General features: G+C 37.1%; 1 protein-coding gene across 7 annotated transcripts in view; it reads left to right on the top strand.

The window, feature by feature from the left end:
• The window catches only part of LOC127873871 (clathrin heavy chain linker domain-containing protein 1-like), a 28,904-nt gene extending 9,940 nt beyond the window's left edge, over positions 1-18,964 (top strand). For 3 of the 7 annotated variants that reach the window (XM_052417963.1, XM_052417966.1, XM_052417964.1), the window contains exons 2-12: positions 554-783; positions 2,281-2,468; positions 2,754-2,899; positions 4,694-4,911; positions 5,253-5,373; positions 7,573-7,836; positions 9,597-9,617; positions 14,916-15,090; positions 15,745-15,930; positions 16,175-16,386; positions 18,150-18,964. In XM_052417963.1, the coding sequence (XP_052273923.1) occupies positions 577-783; positions 2,281-2,468; positions 2,754-2,899; positions 4,694-4,911; positions 5,253-5,373; positions 7,573-7,836; positions 9,597-9,617; positions 14,916-15,090; positions 15,745-15,930; positions 16,175-16,386; positions 18,150-18,385 (1,974 nt within the window). In that variant the 5' untranslated portion in view covers positions 554-576 and the 3' untranslated portion in view covers positions 18,386-18,964. The remainder of the gene's footprint in view (positions 1-553; positions 784-2,280; positions 2,469-2,753; positions 2,900-4,693; positions 4,912-5,252; positions 5,374-7,572; positions 7,837-9,596; positions 9,618-14,915; positions 15,091-15,744; positions 15,931-16,174; positions 16,387-18,149) is intronic. The other 4 variants (XM_052417967.1, XM_052417961.1, XM_052417965.1 and 1 more) reach the window with 2 other exon arrangements.
• The last annotated feature ends 662 nt before the right edge of the window (positions 18,965-19,626 follow it).

The following is a 19,626-nucleotide window of genomic DNA, read 5'->3' on the forward strand; positions in this document are numbered from 1 at the left end:
AACTATTTTAAGGCGCCCAGGGTAGTTCAAGACAGAGTTAAAGTTTCCGGGACCTGGGTAAGGCCCTGCATCATTACCAAACTTCACTTAGGTATTTGGCCTGAAAACTTTTGTATCAGACCTTTACCAACGTGTTTTCTTTATTGCCATGGGGTCAAAATTATGCCACAAAGAACACATCTCAGATGTTTAAATTAAATATTGTTTATTAAACATAATCAAGATTGTTTTAATTACGGCACTAGAGTCAGATTGGCCATCACATTCCTAGATGATCTGTTTTGGTTTTAACACATTTTTCTTATAATTTAATGTTATTTGGTGCATGATTAGTACCCTTAGTGATCAGCACTTGACTTAAAACATATTACTGGGTAAAAAAAAAATTATTAATCTTTATAGTGCCTTAAACTTAAATGGCCATCATGGCTCTATTGTTATAAATCAAACAATATTTCCTTGTAAGCTTTTACAGAGACTTTGCTGCCATATTTGTTCCCATTTAAATATATATGAACCCGTGTATTATGTAGAATAATTAATTTTCAAACAGACTGTTCCTAGTTAAAACTGAGAATGTCTCAGCCAAGTTCAGCCACGTCAAGTTCGGGTTTTTCAACTCCAACCTCCGGGGGCTTTGCTCGTCTTCCCCCAATTGTTACCAATGAGGCAGACCGCATCTTCCTGAGGACCCTCAATGATTACATCGAGTCTGAATTGGGAAAGGTGGACGCAAGTGATGATGAACAAAGATACATTGTGTATAAAACTGCTTTCAACAAGGTAAGACAAAATAATTTATTAATTCCCTGCACAATATTGTGTTATAATTAATGCATTCATCATTTTTATGCCCCTTTCAAAGAAGAGTAGGTATATTGCCTTGCACATGTCGGTCAGTCTGTCGGTCTGTCCACCAGGTGGTTTCCTGATGATAACTTAGGAACGCCTAGGCCTAGGATCATGAAACTTCATGGGTACATTGATCATGACTCGCAGATGACCCCTATTGATTTTGAGGTCACTAGGTTAAAGGTCAAGGTCACTCTGACCTGAAATAGTACAATGGTTTCCGGATGATAATTCAAGAACACTTATGCCTAGGATCATGAAACTTGATAGGAAGATTGATCATGACTCGCAGATGACCCCTATTGATTTTGAGGTCACTAGGTCAAAGGTCAAGATCACGGTAACCCGAAATAGTAAAATGGTTTCCGGATGATAACTCAAGAACGCTTATGCCTAGGATCATGAAACTTGATAGGTAGATTGATCATGACTCGCAGATGACCCCTATTGATTTTCAGGTCACAAGGTCAAGGTCACGGTGACCCGAAATAGTAAAATGTTTTCTGGATGATAACTCAAGAACACTTATGCCTTGGATCATGAAACTTGATAGGTAGATTGACCATGACTCGCAGATGACCCCTATTGATTTTCAGGTCACAAGGTCAAAGGTCAAGGTCACGGTGAACCTTAATGGTAAAATGGTTTCTGGATGATAACTCAAGTACGCTTATGCCTAGGATCATGAAACTTGATAGGTAGTTTGATCATGACTGGCAGATGACCCCTATCAATTTTCAGGTCACTAGGTCAAAGGTCACGGTGACCTGAAATAGTAAAATGGTTTCCAGATGATAACTCAAGAACGCTTATGCCTAGGATCATGAAACTTCATAGGTACATTGATCATGACTGGCAGATGACCCTTATTGATTTTCAGGTCAAAGGTCAAAGGACAAGGTCACAGTGACCCGAAATAGTAAAATGGTGTCTGGATGATAACTCAAGAATGCTTATGCCTAGGATCATGAAACTTGATAGGTAGATTGATCATGACTCGCAGATGACCCCTATTGATTTTTGAGGTCACTCTGTCAAAGGTCAAGGTCACGGTGACCCGAAATAGTAAAATGGTTTCTGGATGATAACTCAAGAACGCTTATGCCTAGGATCATGAAACTTGATAGGTACATTGATCATGACTCACAGTGACAAAAACTGTATCCACACAATGGCTGCCACTACAACTGACAGCCCATATGGGGGGCATGCATGTTTTACAAACAGCCCTTGTTTACATTAAAAGTTAACTGTCTGTTAATTTGTTCAGCCTTTAAAGCTATGTTAAAACCAGTTATCATCATTTGCCAATTTCAATATCAGTTTTTCTTAACTATTTACATGGCTATGCTTGAAGCTTGTAAGCCTGACAAAACTTCTGTACCTCATATTATAGCATTGTAAGCAGATACTACAGTTAAATTTCAGATAATAGAGCATGTGACAGCCTACCAGCCATTGCTGACAACCATCAAGAAGGAGTATGAGGACACAATTGAGGCGATCAAGAAGGCTCAAAGAGAGGCCACCTTCCTGCACGGCAAACTCAAGGCCATGGCGTCAGAGCCCTCCACTATACGTAACTATCGCAAGAGGGGAGATGAGCTTGAGGAAAGGTAAAAGTTAATTCAACTGAAAAAACTTGTCTGACAAAGTAATTCTGTATTTTGTAAAGGATTTGATTAGCATCCTGTAATTTGTTTGATCCTAGATGTTTTTGTACAGTTTATTGTTTAACCCTTTCCCACTTAGAAGCAAAGTGAAAATGGCTATGTGCAAATAGCATAAAACCAGAACATCCTGCCGTTAACTGTTGGGACTGTTAATCTTTTTTTTAAGAAACAATAGATTAACGTTCAAACGTCAGTTTAAATGACTATCATGTACTGGAACTGTTGCAGAATAAACATTGTGAAGAAGGACAATGAGAGGTTGCGCAATCAGCTGCTGGAGCTGAAAGTGAAGCATAAAGAGCGAGAGAAACAGGAGAGGGAGATCACAGAACCTCCGAAACGAGAACTCAAGAAGGACCGCAGGCTCATCCCAGGTCTGGGTTCAGAGTTTATTTTGAACCCTTTCCCACTTAGAAGCAAAGTGAAAATGGCTATGTGCAAACAGCATAAAACCAGAACAGCCTGGGAGTAATTTGCAGTCTGTTCAGGTTTTTATGCTATTTGCTGCTCATCAGTATCTAAAGTTTGGAGATGAAACCTTGAAAACTTGAATCTAGTAAGAAAGGTCTTAAATTAAATATAACTTTCTAAGGGACTGCAAGTACTGTAACCAAAGCATTTGGGAAACATACATGCTAAAAACCATGAATTCGTGAAATTTTCGCATCATGAAATCTTCATATTGAGAACTATGGTTCTTTTTAATTGTTTGGTACCTAATTGCAGAAATCCACTGAAATATTCTTTTACGTGCTTTTTGCTTAAAATACACAGTTTCAGTGCTCATTTTGTTTGTTAGCTTGCAGATAATGCGCTTTTGGAACAAGATTGACACAAATTTCATTTTGCCTGGGAATTAGTTAGACGTCAATAGGGCATTTCGTAATTTTTTCTAACTGGAGAAAGTGCCTATTATGGGTACCTTATAGAGAAAGAAAAAAATTGCTAAGTTTGTCAAAAACTGTATGAAACATTTAATTTTCAACTTTTTTTTACCTTCAAAAATGAAAAATTGGTATTTATCATTAATCAGCAGTTTAAAATACAAAAGCCCACTCGCCGGCTCTTATTAGCTACTTTAATTTATCTCAGAACACCAATGATATCCAAAATGTTCATACCCTTTCCCAGATCATTCAGCTCCTCAATTGTGTATCTTGAGGCAACATGTAAGACTATGTTTATTGTCCCCTACCGGTTTCACCGGAGAGGACTTATGGTTTGCGCTCTGTGCGTCTGTCTGTGAGTCTGTCTGTCACACTTTTTTGGATCCTGCGATAACTTTTGAAATTCTTAATATTTTTTCATGAAACTTGCAACATGGATAGATGGCAATATGGACATTATGCACGTCATTTCATTTTGTTCCTATGTCAAAAATTGTGGTTGCTATGGCAACCCCAAAAAAATAATTCTGAAAATGGTGGAATTTCTGACAATGGTGGAGCCTGTAGGGGACCATATTGCTTGACAATAGCCTTGTTCCTCATACTATATAACATGTTGATCATAATGTTTGTAACAGTATCCATTCAAGTTGTGTGCCATGGAGATACTATTAAAATTGAAATTAAATTGAATTTTTCCACAGAATATCTAAATAACTTGATATTCAGAATTTATTGAGAGAAAAAAGGTCTTGGTAAAACGGCAACTGTGTTCCTGAAATGAAGAGCATGTGAAAGATATCAAGAAAGTCAATCAAAATGTTGAACTCAAGTAGTCATAGATGGTGGTGCAAAGGATTTATGCTTTAAAGGTTTACCTGAATGTAAATTTAAAACATGGTGTTTATTTAGGCTTGCTTCAGATTTATAAATGTTTACTCCTCAAAGGGATGTCAAACAGCTGATTATGAAAGTGGATATATAATAGTTGTTGCACACTTTTACTTAACCCATTTCCACTCAGAAGCAACGTGAAAATGGCAATGTGCAAAAAGCATAAAGCCAGAACAGCCTGCGAGCAACTCACAGCCTGTTCAGGTGTTATGCTGTTTGCTGCTCATCAGTACCTAATGGTTAGAAATGAAGCCTTTAAAATTTGAATCTAGTGAGGAAGGTCTTTATTTAAATTGAACTTTCTAAGGGACTACACATGCGCCAAAATATGTGTTTAATTGCTAAGTGGTTACATTTATTATATAAAGAAGGTACACTCTCTTTCAGGCCTGACTTTGGAGGAGTGCATTGATAAGGACCTGTTGCAACGTAAATACGTTGAGCTGGACAGGCAGCTGAAAGAGCTCACAATAAGTTTTAAGACTCGATACGTGCCAAAAGCGCGCAAGATTGAGTTGAAGGACTCGCTCGATGAGAAGGTGGAAAACAGGGACATGCTCTTACGTCAGGGACAGTTCTTCAAGGCTAAGAGACAAAGATTGAAGGTATATTTTCGCTTTAAAACTGTTTGTTGTATTTTAATTCTGTCTGTTTGAAACTTCCCAGCTCATTGGCTGCATGAAAGGCTCGTACATTTTCACTGCATTTTTTTAGACCATGTAATGCTACATAACTGATGTTACATGTTTTACAATCGTTTGCATTAATTCATTTAGTGATTAATAATTGTAACTTTTTTATTTTAAACAACTTATTTGGAAACATTTGGGCCTTGTTTTCCCACAATGAATCCTTAAATTCTATGTAGGGGCAATTGGCTAGTTGGTACCTGCATATTTTCATTCCTGTTTACCTACCTACTGCTCTCTGTGATGTTTAACTGCAGATAGCGCTGGAGGCTGCCCAGGCGTACAATAGAGAGAAGCCGCCCCATCAAACAGTGGGCGATACCGTCATGATGGCCCTGCAGTATGCAGCAGTCCAGGCCAGGAAGCAGAGAGAGGCGGGTAGGTCACGGGGTTATAGCCCTTTCCCACTCAGAGGCATAGTGAAAAAAGGCTATGTGCAAACAGCATAAAACCAGAACAGCCTGCGAGTAACTTGCAGTCTGTTCAAGTTTTATGCTGTTTGCTGCTCAGAATTTAAGGGTTGGAAATGAAGCTTTAAAAACTTGAATCTAGTAAGAAAGGTCTTTACTTAACTTTCTAAGGGACTACACATGCGTCAAAATACGTATCTGAGTGGTAAAGATATAGGGGGCACTTACTGATACCTACTGTGAGTTAGTGAAATTCAATCTTGGAATCATAATTACAGCATGAAACCTGGCAGACAAGCATGACAAACAATTACAATCTGCTACAAAACATGTCTTTTGTCAGACACAATGTGTGCCACAAAACTTGAAAATTTAAGAGGTAACAAACATGCCAGTCGCACAGATTGACCAATGTCTGACAAGATTGAAACTTTATTATACTATGCGTGTTACAGGTCTTTTCAATAAGTCTGCTATGATTTATGTCACCAACTATATTTTTATGCCCCCGGTAGGGTGGCATATAGCAGTTGAACTGTCCGTCAGTTAGTATGTCAGTATGTGTGTATGTCAGTCTGTCCGTCCGTCCGAAAAAAACTTTAACGTTGGCCATAACTTTTGCATTATTGAAGATAGCGACTTGATATTTGGCATGCATGTGTATCTCATGGAGCTGAACATTTTGAGTGGTGAAAGGTGAAGGTCAAGGTCATCCTTCAAGGTCAAAGGTAAAAAAATAAATCAAAGCAGCGTTCTCATGAAGCTGCACATTTTTAGTGGTGGAAGTTCAAGGTCAAGGTCATCCTTCAAGGTCAAGGTCATCCTTCAAGGTCAAAGTTAAAGAAAATATATGTTTTTTTCAACGCAGCGTTCTCATGAAGCTGCACATTTTGAGTGGTGGAAGTTCAAGGTCAAGGTCATCCTTCAAGGTCAAGGTCATCCTTCAAGGTCAAAGGTAAAAAAATAAAATGTTTTTATGCCCCCCTTCGAAGAAGAGGGGGTATATTGCTTTGCTCATGTCGGTCGGTCTGTCGGTCCGTCGACCAGGTGGTTGTCAGACGATAACTCAAGAACGCTTGGGCCTAGGATCATGAAACTTCATAGGTGCATTGATCATGACTCACAGATGACCCCTATCGATTTTGAGGTCACTAGGTCGAAGGTCAAGGTCACAGTGACCCGAAATAGTAAAATGGTTTTTGAATGATAACTCAAGAACGCATATGCCTAGGATCATGAAACTTCATGGGTAGATTGATCATGACTCGCAGATGACCCCTATTGATTTTGAGGTCACTAGGTCAAAGGTCAAGGTCACGGTGACCCGAAATAGTAAAATGGTTTCCGGATGATAACTCAAGAATGCATATGCCTAGGATCATGAAACTTCATGGGTAGATTGATCATGACTCGCAGATGACCCCTATTGATTTTGAGGTCACTATGTCGAAGGTCAAGGTCACGGTGACCTGAAATAGTAAAATGGTTTTCGTATGATAACTCAAGAACGCATATGCCTACTAGGATCATGAAACTTCACAGGTAGATTGATCATGATTGGCAGATGACCCCTATTGATTTTGAGGTCACAAGGTCAAAGGTCAAGGTTACGGTGACCCGAAATAGTAAAATGATTTTCGGATGATAACTCAAGAACGCTTTTGCCTAGGATCATGACACTTCATAGGTACATTGATCGTGACTCGCAGATGACCCCTATTGATTTTCAGGTCACTAGGTCAAAGGTCAAGGTCACAGTGACAAAAAACGTATTCACACAATGGCTGCCACTACAACGGACAGCCCATATGGGGGGCATGCATGTTTTACAAACAGCCCTTGTTTTCAAAGCCGCGTTATCATGAAGCTGCACATTTTGAATGGTGGAAGTTCAAGGTCAAGGTCATCCTTCAAGGTCAAGGTCATCTTTCAAGGTCAAAGTTTAAAAAATAATTAAAAGCGGTGTTCTCATGAAGCTGCACATTTTGAGTGGTGGAAGTTCAAGGTCAAGGTCATCCTTCAAGGTCAAAGGTCAAAAAATAAATATATAAAAATTATTTCAAAGCGGCGCAATAGGGGGCATTGTGTTTCTGATGAACACATGTATTGTTTTGCTGATATACCTCATTGAAGCTCCTTCTGTATCCTCTCATTCCTGTATTGTCAGAGCAAGCCCTGGAGAACCAGAACCAGTCCGAGGGGGGTGGGGCGGGGGCCAGGGAAGGGTCTGCAGTGGGGGAGGGGCCGGCTACCACGTCCACATTTGAGGACGATGACCCTAACAAGGAGAAGGAGGCGGAGATGATGCTGGAGTACATTGAGAAGTTCAACGAGCTATTTGAGGACGCCAAGTATGAGGAGGCTGCCATCCATGCTGCCAACAGCCCCAAGGGGATCCTTAGGACGTCAGCCACCCTCGCAAAGTTCAGAGGTAGGCTTGTAGGACTGTAATGAAGGCTCATGATTATATTTGATTAACCCTTTCCCACTTAGAAGCAAAGTGAAAATGGCTATGTGCAAACAGCACAAAACCAAAACAGCCTGCGAGTGACTCGCAGTCTGTTCAGGTTTTATGCTGTTTGCTGATCATCAGTATTTGCGGGTTGGAAATGAACCCTTTAAAACTTGAATCAAGTAAGAAAGGTCTTCAATTCAACATACAAAATAACTTTCTAAGGGACTCCAAATGTGTGAGAATACATATCTACCAGTAAGTGGTAAAGGGTTAATGTGAAGTATTAACGATTTGAGGTAAATGGTTTTTAATGTACATGTGTATTATAGCTCTTTTTGTTCAGAGGAAGGTTTTATATGTTGTACACAACATAATTTAATCTTGATATTTGAAGGGTTTTGATTTACTCCACGTAATTAGATTTAAAGATTTGAAGGGTTTTGTTAAGCCAGTGTGCTTATTTAGCTAGTTTGCTTATAGACAGGCAGACAACACAAAAACATGTGTGTGTAGACAGTGATCAGTGTGAAGGGTTTACAAAAATGTATTTCTGTTTAATTTCTGACTTTGCAGTTGATTTGTTTTAACATTAGCATAGATAATTCAACAGTTTATTGTAGCTCGTACAAATCTTAGTCCCGGCAAAATAATACTTTATCATTGAAAGGACCACCTTTGACTCAAGCATTTATAACTTTGGCATAGTTATGTGCTCATCCCATATTCAGTGAAGCATTGAAATTGAACATCAATAACTCGAGGAAGTTATTTGCACCTCAGTCTAGAACTATCAGGCAGAAGAAAATTAATTGCAACATGTAATAGCTGCGAACAAATTGAATGGATCTGTTCTTAAAACATGTTGTTTTATAGCATATACATTTTAAGTTGTATGTGTTGTAAACAAGGTTTATTTATCCCAGAACAGTATTTATGTGCATGACATATAATTTCTCTAAGAGTCTCTTAGATTTAAAAGATTCTTTCAGACGTTATTTCAACCTTGATGCCTGGAGACCTTTAATAACTCAATAATTTTTTTGTCATCTTTGTGCAACTTCAAGTTAAAAAACCTTTTTCTATTTGTTCTATTTTACAATGGGCTGGTTTCCATATATTTTTAGAAAATACCAAAATGTGTATTGTTTTTGCATGATTTAAAAAATCTATATACATAAATGAAAAATACAGAAATTAAAAGACAAAAAACTATCTGCAGGCCATTAAGAAACTGAGAAATAAATTGATTTTGCACTAAGTTGAAATGTTCAGGTTTTAGCTTCAGACACAACTGCAATTTAAGATCAGTTGAAAGCTTAATTTGACATGTCCAGATATGAATAGAATTGTTAAAAACCTAAACGAGTAATAAGTTTTTCAATACAACTTGAAAACTTTGATTTTTTGTTGTTTGCTTGCGTTCATTTAAGGTTAGTACCACGTGTTTCAAGCCAGTCTTTCTTAACAACGAAACATCTGATAAATGTCGCATCTGCCGCATCCACGCAAGAAATAGTTGTATAATTTATTCAAGAGGTTTTAGTTCTTCAACTATATTTATTCACAAATGGAAACATAATGTGAATATCGTGTTAAATGGAATTTTTTTAATTGTTCATGTGAAAAGTAGTGAGTTTTTATTGTGGTTACACCCTGGTAGATGCAACATATGACGCGATAGCTTGTAGTATTGCTTTAACATGTGGGAGATCATGTTCAATATGTCTTCTTACAAGCTGCTCAATTGGAACCCGCAGGTAACGATCACAGCACTATTTTATGCAGCCGTATCACGACCACTGCACTATTTTATGCAGCAGCATCATGGCCTATGCACTATTTTATGCCGCCGCATCATGACCACAGCATTATTTTATGCAGCCGCATCACGACCACAGCACTATTTTATACATCCGCATCACAACCTATGCACTATTTTATGCAGCAGAATCAAGACCACAGCACTATTTTATGCAGCGGCATCACGACCTCTGCACTATTTTATGCAGCCGCATCACGACCACAGCACTATTTTATGCAGCCGCATCACGACCTATGCACTATTGTATGCAGCAACATCAGGACCACTACTGCAGTTGTGCAGAGAATGGCAACTTGTAGAACTGGCATTTTGGGGCAATATTCAGATGATAGTTTAAAACTGAATTATTTTCTGACAACACAATCGGTCTTTAAAATGTAGACTTAAAAGGCTAATATCTTGCAGAGTTTTCTTGATTTTATGTTTTCAAAAGTTAAAAATTGCCTTTGTATATGGTGTTTGTGTACTATTTTTTTTCTTAATGAAGAAAAAAGAACTACATGTTAAATTGTATCAAATGGGAACACGTCTTAATATAGAATAATTGGGTATTTATTAAAAAGTTTTAACATTAAAAAATTATCTTTTTAATCATTTACAGTTCAAAATGACTCTCAGTGAAATATGGTTTTAATTTTTTTAAATAATGGTATGAATTGATGAATATAGAAATGCAAGTTGCCTTCCTTTTGGTATGAATTCATTGACAACAGATACAGTTTGATATAGTGATATTGACTGCATACAGGCACTAGCACATGCTGTGTAACCTATACTGTGCCTTGTTCAAGTGTGCATGGTTGCAGTTGGTATTGTATAATCGTTATGTTGCATGTTGGCAATTTGTTGTATTATGATGACTGTACATTTTGTTGGAAAAGTGGTCATATTGTTTTGTTAAAAGTCCAACCAGCTGAGTTGGTAAAGCAGTGTTTTTTTGCATCGTTTTTGGAGTGGGGCCAGGCCCCTTTGGATTGGGAAATATTGACAAAAATTGGGAAATAAAATTTGTTGATTTTACGCTTGCAGATACATTTGAATTGATACTAAAAGTGATTTCAATATTGTATTTTCTAAGGTTCAACTTATAGAGCTGGATTTGGAACTGAATAGACTTATTTAAAAAAGTTTCTTTTTTAAAAACCTTTAATTGGGAATTTTTAGGTCCCATTTGGGAAAAATGTATGCTTTTTATACGCCCGTTTTTCAAAACGGGACGTATTATAAGATCACCCTTGGCGTGCGGGCGGGTGGCCGGGGAGTCCAAAGCAGTGTCCGCTCTTTTATTCAAATAGTTTTTATCCGATCTTTACCAAACTTGGTCAGATGTTGTATCTAGACAACACCTAGGTCAAGTTTGAATATGGGACATGCTGGGTCAAAAAATAGGTCATGGGGTCATTTAGTGCATTTCAAGGAATAAGCATAATGTCTGCTCTCTAATTGAAGTAGTTTTCATCCGATCTTCACCAAACTTTGTCAGAAGCTGTATCTAGACAATAACTAGGTCAAGTGTGAATATGGGTCATGCCAGGTCAAAAACTAGGTCACATGGTCACTTAGTGCATTTCAAGGATTAAGCATGGTGTCGGCTCTCTAATTGAAGTAGTTTTCATCCAATCTTCACCAAATTTGGTCAGAAGTTGTGTCTAAATGATATCTAAGTCAAGTTGAAATATGGGTCATGCCGGGCCAAAAACTAGGTCAGGAGGTCACTTAGTGCATTTCAACCATTAAGCATGGTGTCCACTTTCTAATTCAAATTGTTTTCATCTGATCTTCACCAAACTTAGTCAGAAGTTGTGTTTAAATGATATCTAGGGCAAGTTCAAATATGTGTCATGCCGGGTCAAAAACTAGGTCACGAGGTCACTTAGTGCATTTCAAGCATTTAGCATGGTGTCATCTCTTTAATTCAAATAGTTTTCATCCTACCGTAATTCCTCTATGTTTTCGGACACCAAAAAATAATTATTTATTTTCGTGTCCGAAAACTTAGATACAAAAAATATTCAAAAAATACAGGTGTTCGAAAACTTAGCGTCGAAAATTGAAGTGTCAGACAATAGCGTCAATTGTATCAACGACTACCGGTAATAGCACGCGCTTGTAAAATACCATGTAGCAAAGTATAAATGACAGTTATATATGTTTGCACTGCATTTTAAATTATTTTAAATGCTTCATTTATGTGACAGAAAGTTACTACAAGGTTGTACTTTGACCAACATGTTAAAAGATGAGCATGTGATGTACCGATACACGCTAGTATGAACCTGTAATTAACGCAATACAAAAGCAAACTATGAATTCTTTGTTTGTTCATTTCCGATATTTGTTGTCTAACACCTTCCATTGTTCGTGAAACTTGAAACAGGGTGCATCACACTTCGAAGCGTTTAGTATTTGTCACAGTTATATTACTGAGATGGGGTTGTACCATTGCGGTAGATAATGGAACTGTTAATTGGCACTACCCCTGGTAATTGTCATAAAGCTTATGCTATCGGGCGAAACCATTGTTTAATACCGGTTTACAAGGTTATTTACCCAATAACGCATCTGTAATGGTCCGTTGCCCTCAGGCATGCACCTGACATGTTTTATGATGTTAATCTGGTTGTAAAACCCCATGATCGAAGTGTCATTAGAAATCGAAAACAGGACCGACATTTGGTAAAATAGCGCTGTAAAATATACTGTCCGAAAACTTAGAGACATTAATTATGGACGAAAACTCGTGTGTCCGAAAATTAAGAGTCACGAAAAATAATTATTTTTGCTCAAAAAGGGGGTGTCCGAAAATTTAGAGTGTCCGAAAACATAGAGTAATTACGGTATCTTCACCAAACTTGGTCAGAATATGAATCTAGACAATATCTAGGTCAAGTTCAAATATGGGTCATGTTGGGTCAATAACTAGGTCATGAGATCACTTAGTGCATTTCATGCATTAAGTATGGTGTCTGCTCTCTTATTTAGTAGTTTTCATCCGATCTTCACCAAATTTGGTCAGAAGTTGTGTTTAGATGATATCTAGTATAGGTAAAGTTATGTGTTGCTTAATTTTCAAAAATATATCATTTTGACACTCAAATGGTAAAGTTATCAAGTTGTCCAAAACCTTCAAACGGACGTATCTTGTGACAGTTTGGCACTCTTGTTTCATTTGGAATGGGTCCCCCTACCAGACCAAAAATTTGAAAAAACACTGTAAAGCACTTGACTCTCAGCGTGAATTTCATAAGTTCCTTTGAGCCTGTGCCAGGCCATATCACTTGTTATGGAAAATGGTTTACAGCATTTCTTCTCATAGCTGGTCTGTTTCCTTTAGGGCAGTTGCAGTTTTCAGCAGTTTGTCCATGGGTTCCACTTAAATACTCAGAAAAAGTTTGAGTAGGTTTACTGACCACTGTTATATATTTGACTAAAATAATCAGCTTGCCAGTACAGAGAAAAAGTGTGAGTAGGTTTACTTACTGCTAATATATATTTGACTGAAATACTCAGCTAGCTCAGGCAAAGTTTGAGTACTCTATCTAAACAAAAAAATGTTATATTTGGCAATTAAAGACACTATGATGTACATATCCAAGTTGTCAGCTGTATATATATCAGTGTATTAAAATTGCGCTCATGTACAATGTTTTAACCAGGCCAACTTTGTGTCATGCTGTGCCCCTTAACCCTTTCCCACTCAGAATCAAATTAAAAATAGCTTTTGCAACCAGCATAAAACCAGAAACAGCCTGCGAGTAACTTGCAGTCTGTTTAGGTTTTATGCTGTTTGCTGCTCATCAGTATCTTAACCTAAGGTTTGGAGATGAAGCCTTAAAAACTTAATTAAACTTTCTAAGGGACTACAAATGCGTCTGAATGTGTATCAAAGTGGTGAAGGTATGATTGATATTCTGACTTGCCCTTTCAAAAGTCAATTAGTATCCTAGCCCTGTTATATATCAATTGTAATATCCAGTACAGCAGGATACTCTGTGATACCATATATCAATTTTGTTTTTACTGTGGACAAATACATCCTGTTTTGCATTCTTAATGTAAATGTGTCTATCCTATTTTAACCCAATTATATCCTTGTGGTATAACTTCCTAGTTGTCATCTAAGCTAATTGTCCAAATTTGTATTCATTGTTCATCTGACATCAAATTGATCCACACAATGTTGATGATCATGCTATTCATGATTTATTCACAGCATGTGACTTTAAATTGACATATTGGATTGAACTCAAAGTTATATGGTCTCTGCTTTTGAAAATGAAAATAAAAATAAGTCAGAATAAGACTGAATATCTAGAAATACATTATAATAAATTGTTTTGTTTAATGATGAATCCTCAATGAATCTCTAATTTGTATACATAGATTGTAAAGGGATCCTTGATTTCATGATGAACCCTCAACAACATACATGTGTTTATGAACAATAATAAAGTGTATCATACTGGAATATGTGTTCAATAAATAAATATGTTCCTGATCATTGTATGCAATATATTTTTTCATAAAAGCACATCCTTGATTTGAATTGTTTTAATAAAAAACACATTCATACCTTCCCTAACAATGCTAAGTTTCATGATTCATGTACATTAGTTTTGTGTATATTCTTTTTACAGTGATCATTTTTGCATTAAATTTGGGCGCACTTTTATTGAATATTTTTCATCTGATCATTTTTAAATGCACTGAATTAAAAAAAAAATTGCTAATATTTGTTCAAAGCACAGTATATAATAATCGTTTACATACATGTAAGCATTATCTAGTCATTTTTGCAAACCACTTTACACAACATTATATTGCACCTATTATCAAATCAATGCTCTTTGGTTACGTGTAAAACCTTTTTTATTCAGTTATCAAATCCTGAATTGATTACTCCATTGTGTATTTTATTGATACATGGGTATTTTTATTTACTCATAAAAAGAAAGGAATGTTCACAGCTGTAAAACTGTGTAATATATATCTACCAGTAAGTAAAGATGTATTCCAAGAGGTTTAATTCTTCTGCGTTTAAAACAATGTCCAGATTTCATTATTTTCAATTCTAACATCACATTACAATTTATTGATTTATAATAGCTAGATCTACTGTAAAAAAAGAAGAAGAACATTTTGTGTATTTGACCATTTTTGACATCGCAATCCTGTATATAGTGGGAAATGAAACAAAATACAAGTATAAATGATTGCATCACACCATTTGCAGATGTGAGAATGCGTATCAACAGTCGCACGCCCCTGCTGATGTTCTGTGACGCTCTTATGTCCTCGGTGGGAGGGGAGACCAAGCCTCCCGATCAGAAGCTCTCCCTGGAGTGTGTCCAGTGTGCCCTCTACGAGAATAGGCTTGATCTCCTCACACACTGGATAGCACAAAAGAGGTACACAAAACGATCATGCCTTTTATTGAGAAACAGGGATTTGTGTGGTTATTGTATTGGTTGTTCTTTAAGGAAATACTAATTGCACCCGAAGTAATGTGGTCTCGTTGTGACTATTGTGAAAGATGAACCTGAAAATTTGATTGCATTTATAATGGATTTTGTATGCTGAATCTTGTTAAAGCACTGATGTCGCTTTTTGGAAAGGTTTGAAAACTAAATGTGTTTCTTGGAATAGTTCCCAAATGGAAGGGCTCTGTGGTTGTTATTCTCATTTTATTCTCATTCTTCTTTTATTACTGTAAAATACTTACAAATGCAGTAAAGCAAACAAGAAGTGAATGAATTATCTAGTGAAGTGCACTGACATATATGTGTTATCCATTTGTTGTTGATGCATTAAAAGGTGTATTTCTCATTTTTTAAGTTTATTAAGCGAGGCTTAGAAAACCTAAACCATGAGTCTTGGCAAGTGGTTCAGGAATTGGTGCCAAGCAAATTGCACCACAGCCTAGTTTACGCTGCTGGATGTTGTTTTGTCAATATATGTGTTGTGTTCTGAGAAAACTGGGCAAGCTAAAATAAATAGGTTTAAAGTAAACTAATGCATGCTTGATAATGTTTTTTGAACCCAAATATGGTGTATACTTGTAGGCTGGAGTTCACTGTTGATATCGGCTATGCCATACGTGACCACTGCCACTGCCAGATCCCGTGTCGCTGCTCGGCCCAGGCCATGGCACAGAACGTGTTCATGCAGCTGAAGCTCTACCAGGAGGCTGTTGTGTGTCTCTTCAGGCAGGGACGCATCAAGGCAGGCCTCGATCTAGCCCGCGCAAGGTACGCAGTCTGATGTGAGGTGGCGCTAAAGATCAGTCAAATTTTACTGCCTACAAAACACAATGCTTGTCTTTTAAAAGAAGACTGATAACAGATACTTCCTTCTTATTAGAAATGCTTAGTACTATGCTGTTACACAAATGAAATTGGGTAGTTCTATTTTGTTCATTTAGGCCCACTGATTGTTCACCTACAACTTTTGTACACCCCCAAAATAAAAACCGCCATATTTTATATTTGACAGATGCTCCTTTAAGCGTGAGGACTATGTCAGCCTGTTGAAGCAGTGCCCTTCCATAGCCTTACTGCATGCCCTAGTAGAAGGCCAGCGGAGCAAGGAGGGGACCCTGGAGCGGCCCTTACCCCTGGGCACAGTCATCCTGACACTGCTGGAGGAAGATAGGTTTGACCTCATACTGCCCTTCATTCAGGAGCTGCAGGGCATGAAGTCTAGAGGTGGGCATACATCATCAACTATCTGTTTACAGTTATTACCAACTTACTGTCCCAAAGTCCCAAAATACAGATTGTTAATAAATGAATGTCCCAAGTTGGCTATAAACAGATTTTATCCCATCATCAGACGTGCATTGTCGAAATAAACCACTGTGGAATATATTTACCTTTATTTCGGCAATGCTGAAATATAGCTGTAACGCGTGGCGGACTCTTATGGTCATATTACTCGGAATCAACTATAAAGTAATCATTTTAGTAAAATCGAATCAGATTCAACAAAACAAACAATTTGATACCAAGATGTTATATATTTTAAACACTAAATGGAACACAAACAGCGAAAAACATTGTTTACAAATATTAAGTACGCGTACTCATGACGTCATTATGAACAAGTCAAAGGACAAAAGTCATATTCTTTCTCGCTAGAGCTGCAGTTTCTTAGAATTTTTATTATTATTTCTTACAAATCGGGGACGTAGAGGTATGATAAATAGAAAAACAGGTTAGTGACTGATCTTTTTGTAATATATATGACTCGGGACGAATAAAATAATAAAACAATGTTTGCTTAAAATAACTTTGGGATTTTCCGTGTACCGGTAGTTCTATTTTCCTATTCTATTTTTAAAGAAATAATTGAAGACTAAGAAAATTGATGGAATATATTTAATACTAGGTCGGTGCCGAATAAAGCGAAGTTTATTTTTGCTCCGCACGAAAATCTGAACCACTCGCCAAGGCTCGTGGTTCAGATTTTCTAAGCCTCGCAAAATAAACTTTGCCTTATTTGGCACCGACCTAGTATTCTATATGTAACTAAGAGACTGTCCCAAATTGGTATATACAGATTGAAAGCAACTGACTTTCCCAAAACCCATATTAACAAGTTGTAACCAACTGACTGTCCCAAATTTCATATTAACAGATTGAAACTAAGTGCCTGTTCCTAAGTTTCCAATATACAGATTGTTACCAACTGACTGTTAGTCCTGATATACAGATTGTAAACAAATGATAATCTCAAAGTCCCTATTTTGGATTGCAAACAACAGATTTTTCCAAGTTTCCTGTAAACAGATTGTTTAAATTTGACTGTCCTAAAGTCCATATACAGATTGTTACAAAGTTACAGTTCCAAAGTCCTTTATATACAGATTGCAGCCAAATGACTGTTCACAATTCCTTAATACATTATACAGATTGCAACCAAATGACCGTTCAAAATTCCTTTATATACAGATTGCAATCAACCGGCAGTTACAAATTTGTAAAATACTGATTGCAATAAACCGATGTCCCTCATTTCTTATGTACTGACTGCAACCAACAGAATGCCCCTAATTCCTTATATGCAGACTGCAACTCACTGAATGCCCCTAATTGCTTATATGCAGAATGCTATCAATGTTATGCCGATAATCCTTATATACATATTGCTATAAATTGAATGCCCATAATTCCTTTGGATACAGATTGCAATAAACCGACTGCCTCTAATTCCTTAAACACTTATTGCAGCCAATTGAAATGTCCCTAATTCAATATATATATATACAGATTGCTATTTTCCGAATGCCTCTGATTCCTTCCTTATGTACTTATTGCAACCAATTGAATATCTCTTATTCCTTATATACAGATTGCAACCCACTTAATGTCATTATTCCTAATAAGTATACTGATTGCAACTAACTGAATGTCCCTGATTCCATATAAGTAAACAGAATGTAAACAACTGAGTGTTGTGTATCCTCCAGATGAGCCGTCTGCATCTTGTTTCCAAGAGGCGGTGCTAGGTGACCAAGAGACATCGCTACATGAGTGGAATGAGCTGGTACACGTGATGCAGGACCAGGGGTATGAGGAGACTGCCATGAAACTGCTGGCTGCCCTCACTGTGCTCCACGCCATGAAGAATGCACTGCGGACCAGTCAGGAGGAGCTGTTTGCTGGGGACCTGGAACAGGCTGGGCACCATGACACCTCTGTGTGATTCTCTGCATGGAACTAGGACCCCTAAAACCAAGATACTTAAATGTCCTTTCATGGTGTTGTTGATATTTTTATAGCCATGATATTTTGTTATTAGGTCTACTGTAGTGGGGGAATAAATATAACCTCATAATGTACTAGAATAATGAGGACTTTGTGAGTGTGACATATTAAATGTCATTCAATGGCCACTTTCTAAAATAATCTCTTATTTTCATGTTGTCTTTAGTCATTTGATATGTATGTGGTAGGAATATTCCATCTTCCTGTAACCCGTTTATAAAAGCTAATGTCCATTTGAAAAGAATGTTTAGTGAATGTGTATACAGTAACAATGGTATTTTCTTATTTGTAATTATCTTTATATAATGTATTTCATTTATTGATAGACATTTATTAAAATGTTGGCTGATGATATATGGTAATCTGTGATATCCATTGACAAATGTGATATGTTTGGTGTATTTTTCTCTTACATGTAAGTATGGTTTATGTTCTTGATTAAATTGTTAGGAAAAGGAGCCTATGACCAGACTGATAGTGGTTTTTTGACTGGAATTAAACATTTTAACACTGAAAATGGTATTGATTGGTTCTGGGATCAAGTCAAGTTCAAACATTCTAGTTTGGTTGACAAACCAGGCCCATGTGGGGTTTTCTTTTATCCCGCTTAACCATTTACCACTTAGATAGCACTTAGAAACGTATTTAACCCTTTGCCACTTAAAAACGTATTTAACCTTTTACAACTTAGATACGTTTTTAACCTTTTACCACTTAGATGGGTATTTAACCCTTTACCACTTAGATACGTATTAAACACTTTACCTCTTAGATACACATAGCCATTGTCACTTTGCTACTCAGTGGGAAATGGTTATGGGCAACTGGTTTTACTTGTTATAGCTTTCAGTCAGCCGTTACACGGCTATAAGTTTGCTACATAGTACTACATACAAGTGACACAATTTTCGGGATCAAAAAAAGAAAAAATGCCTTTGTTTAACTCTTAATCATATAACTCTTCCTGAAATGTTTCCTGCTGATCTTTTTTCGGCAGACATATGGCCACTGTACCATAGTCACAGGAGAAGCCACAATGTGGTGGAAGCTACTGATTATCAACCCGATACATGAGATCTTCTTACACATACATTTTACATACATGTATATGCGCATAAAAATTTTGCAGTTATTTTTTTCAAGCGCATACTCAAAACTGATTCATAGAGGTGCAGTTCA

This window comes from Dreissena polymorpha, chromosome 3, assembly GCF_020536995.1.
Source record: "Dreissena polymorpha isolate Duluth1 chromosome 3, UMN_Dpol_1.0, whole genome shotgun sequence".
Classification (NCBI taxonomy): domain Eukaryota; kingdom Metazoa; phylum Mollusca; class Bivalvia; order Myida; family Dreissenidae; genus Dreissena; species Dreissena polymorpha.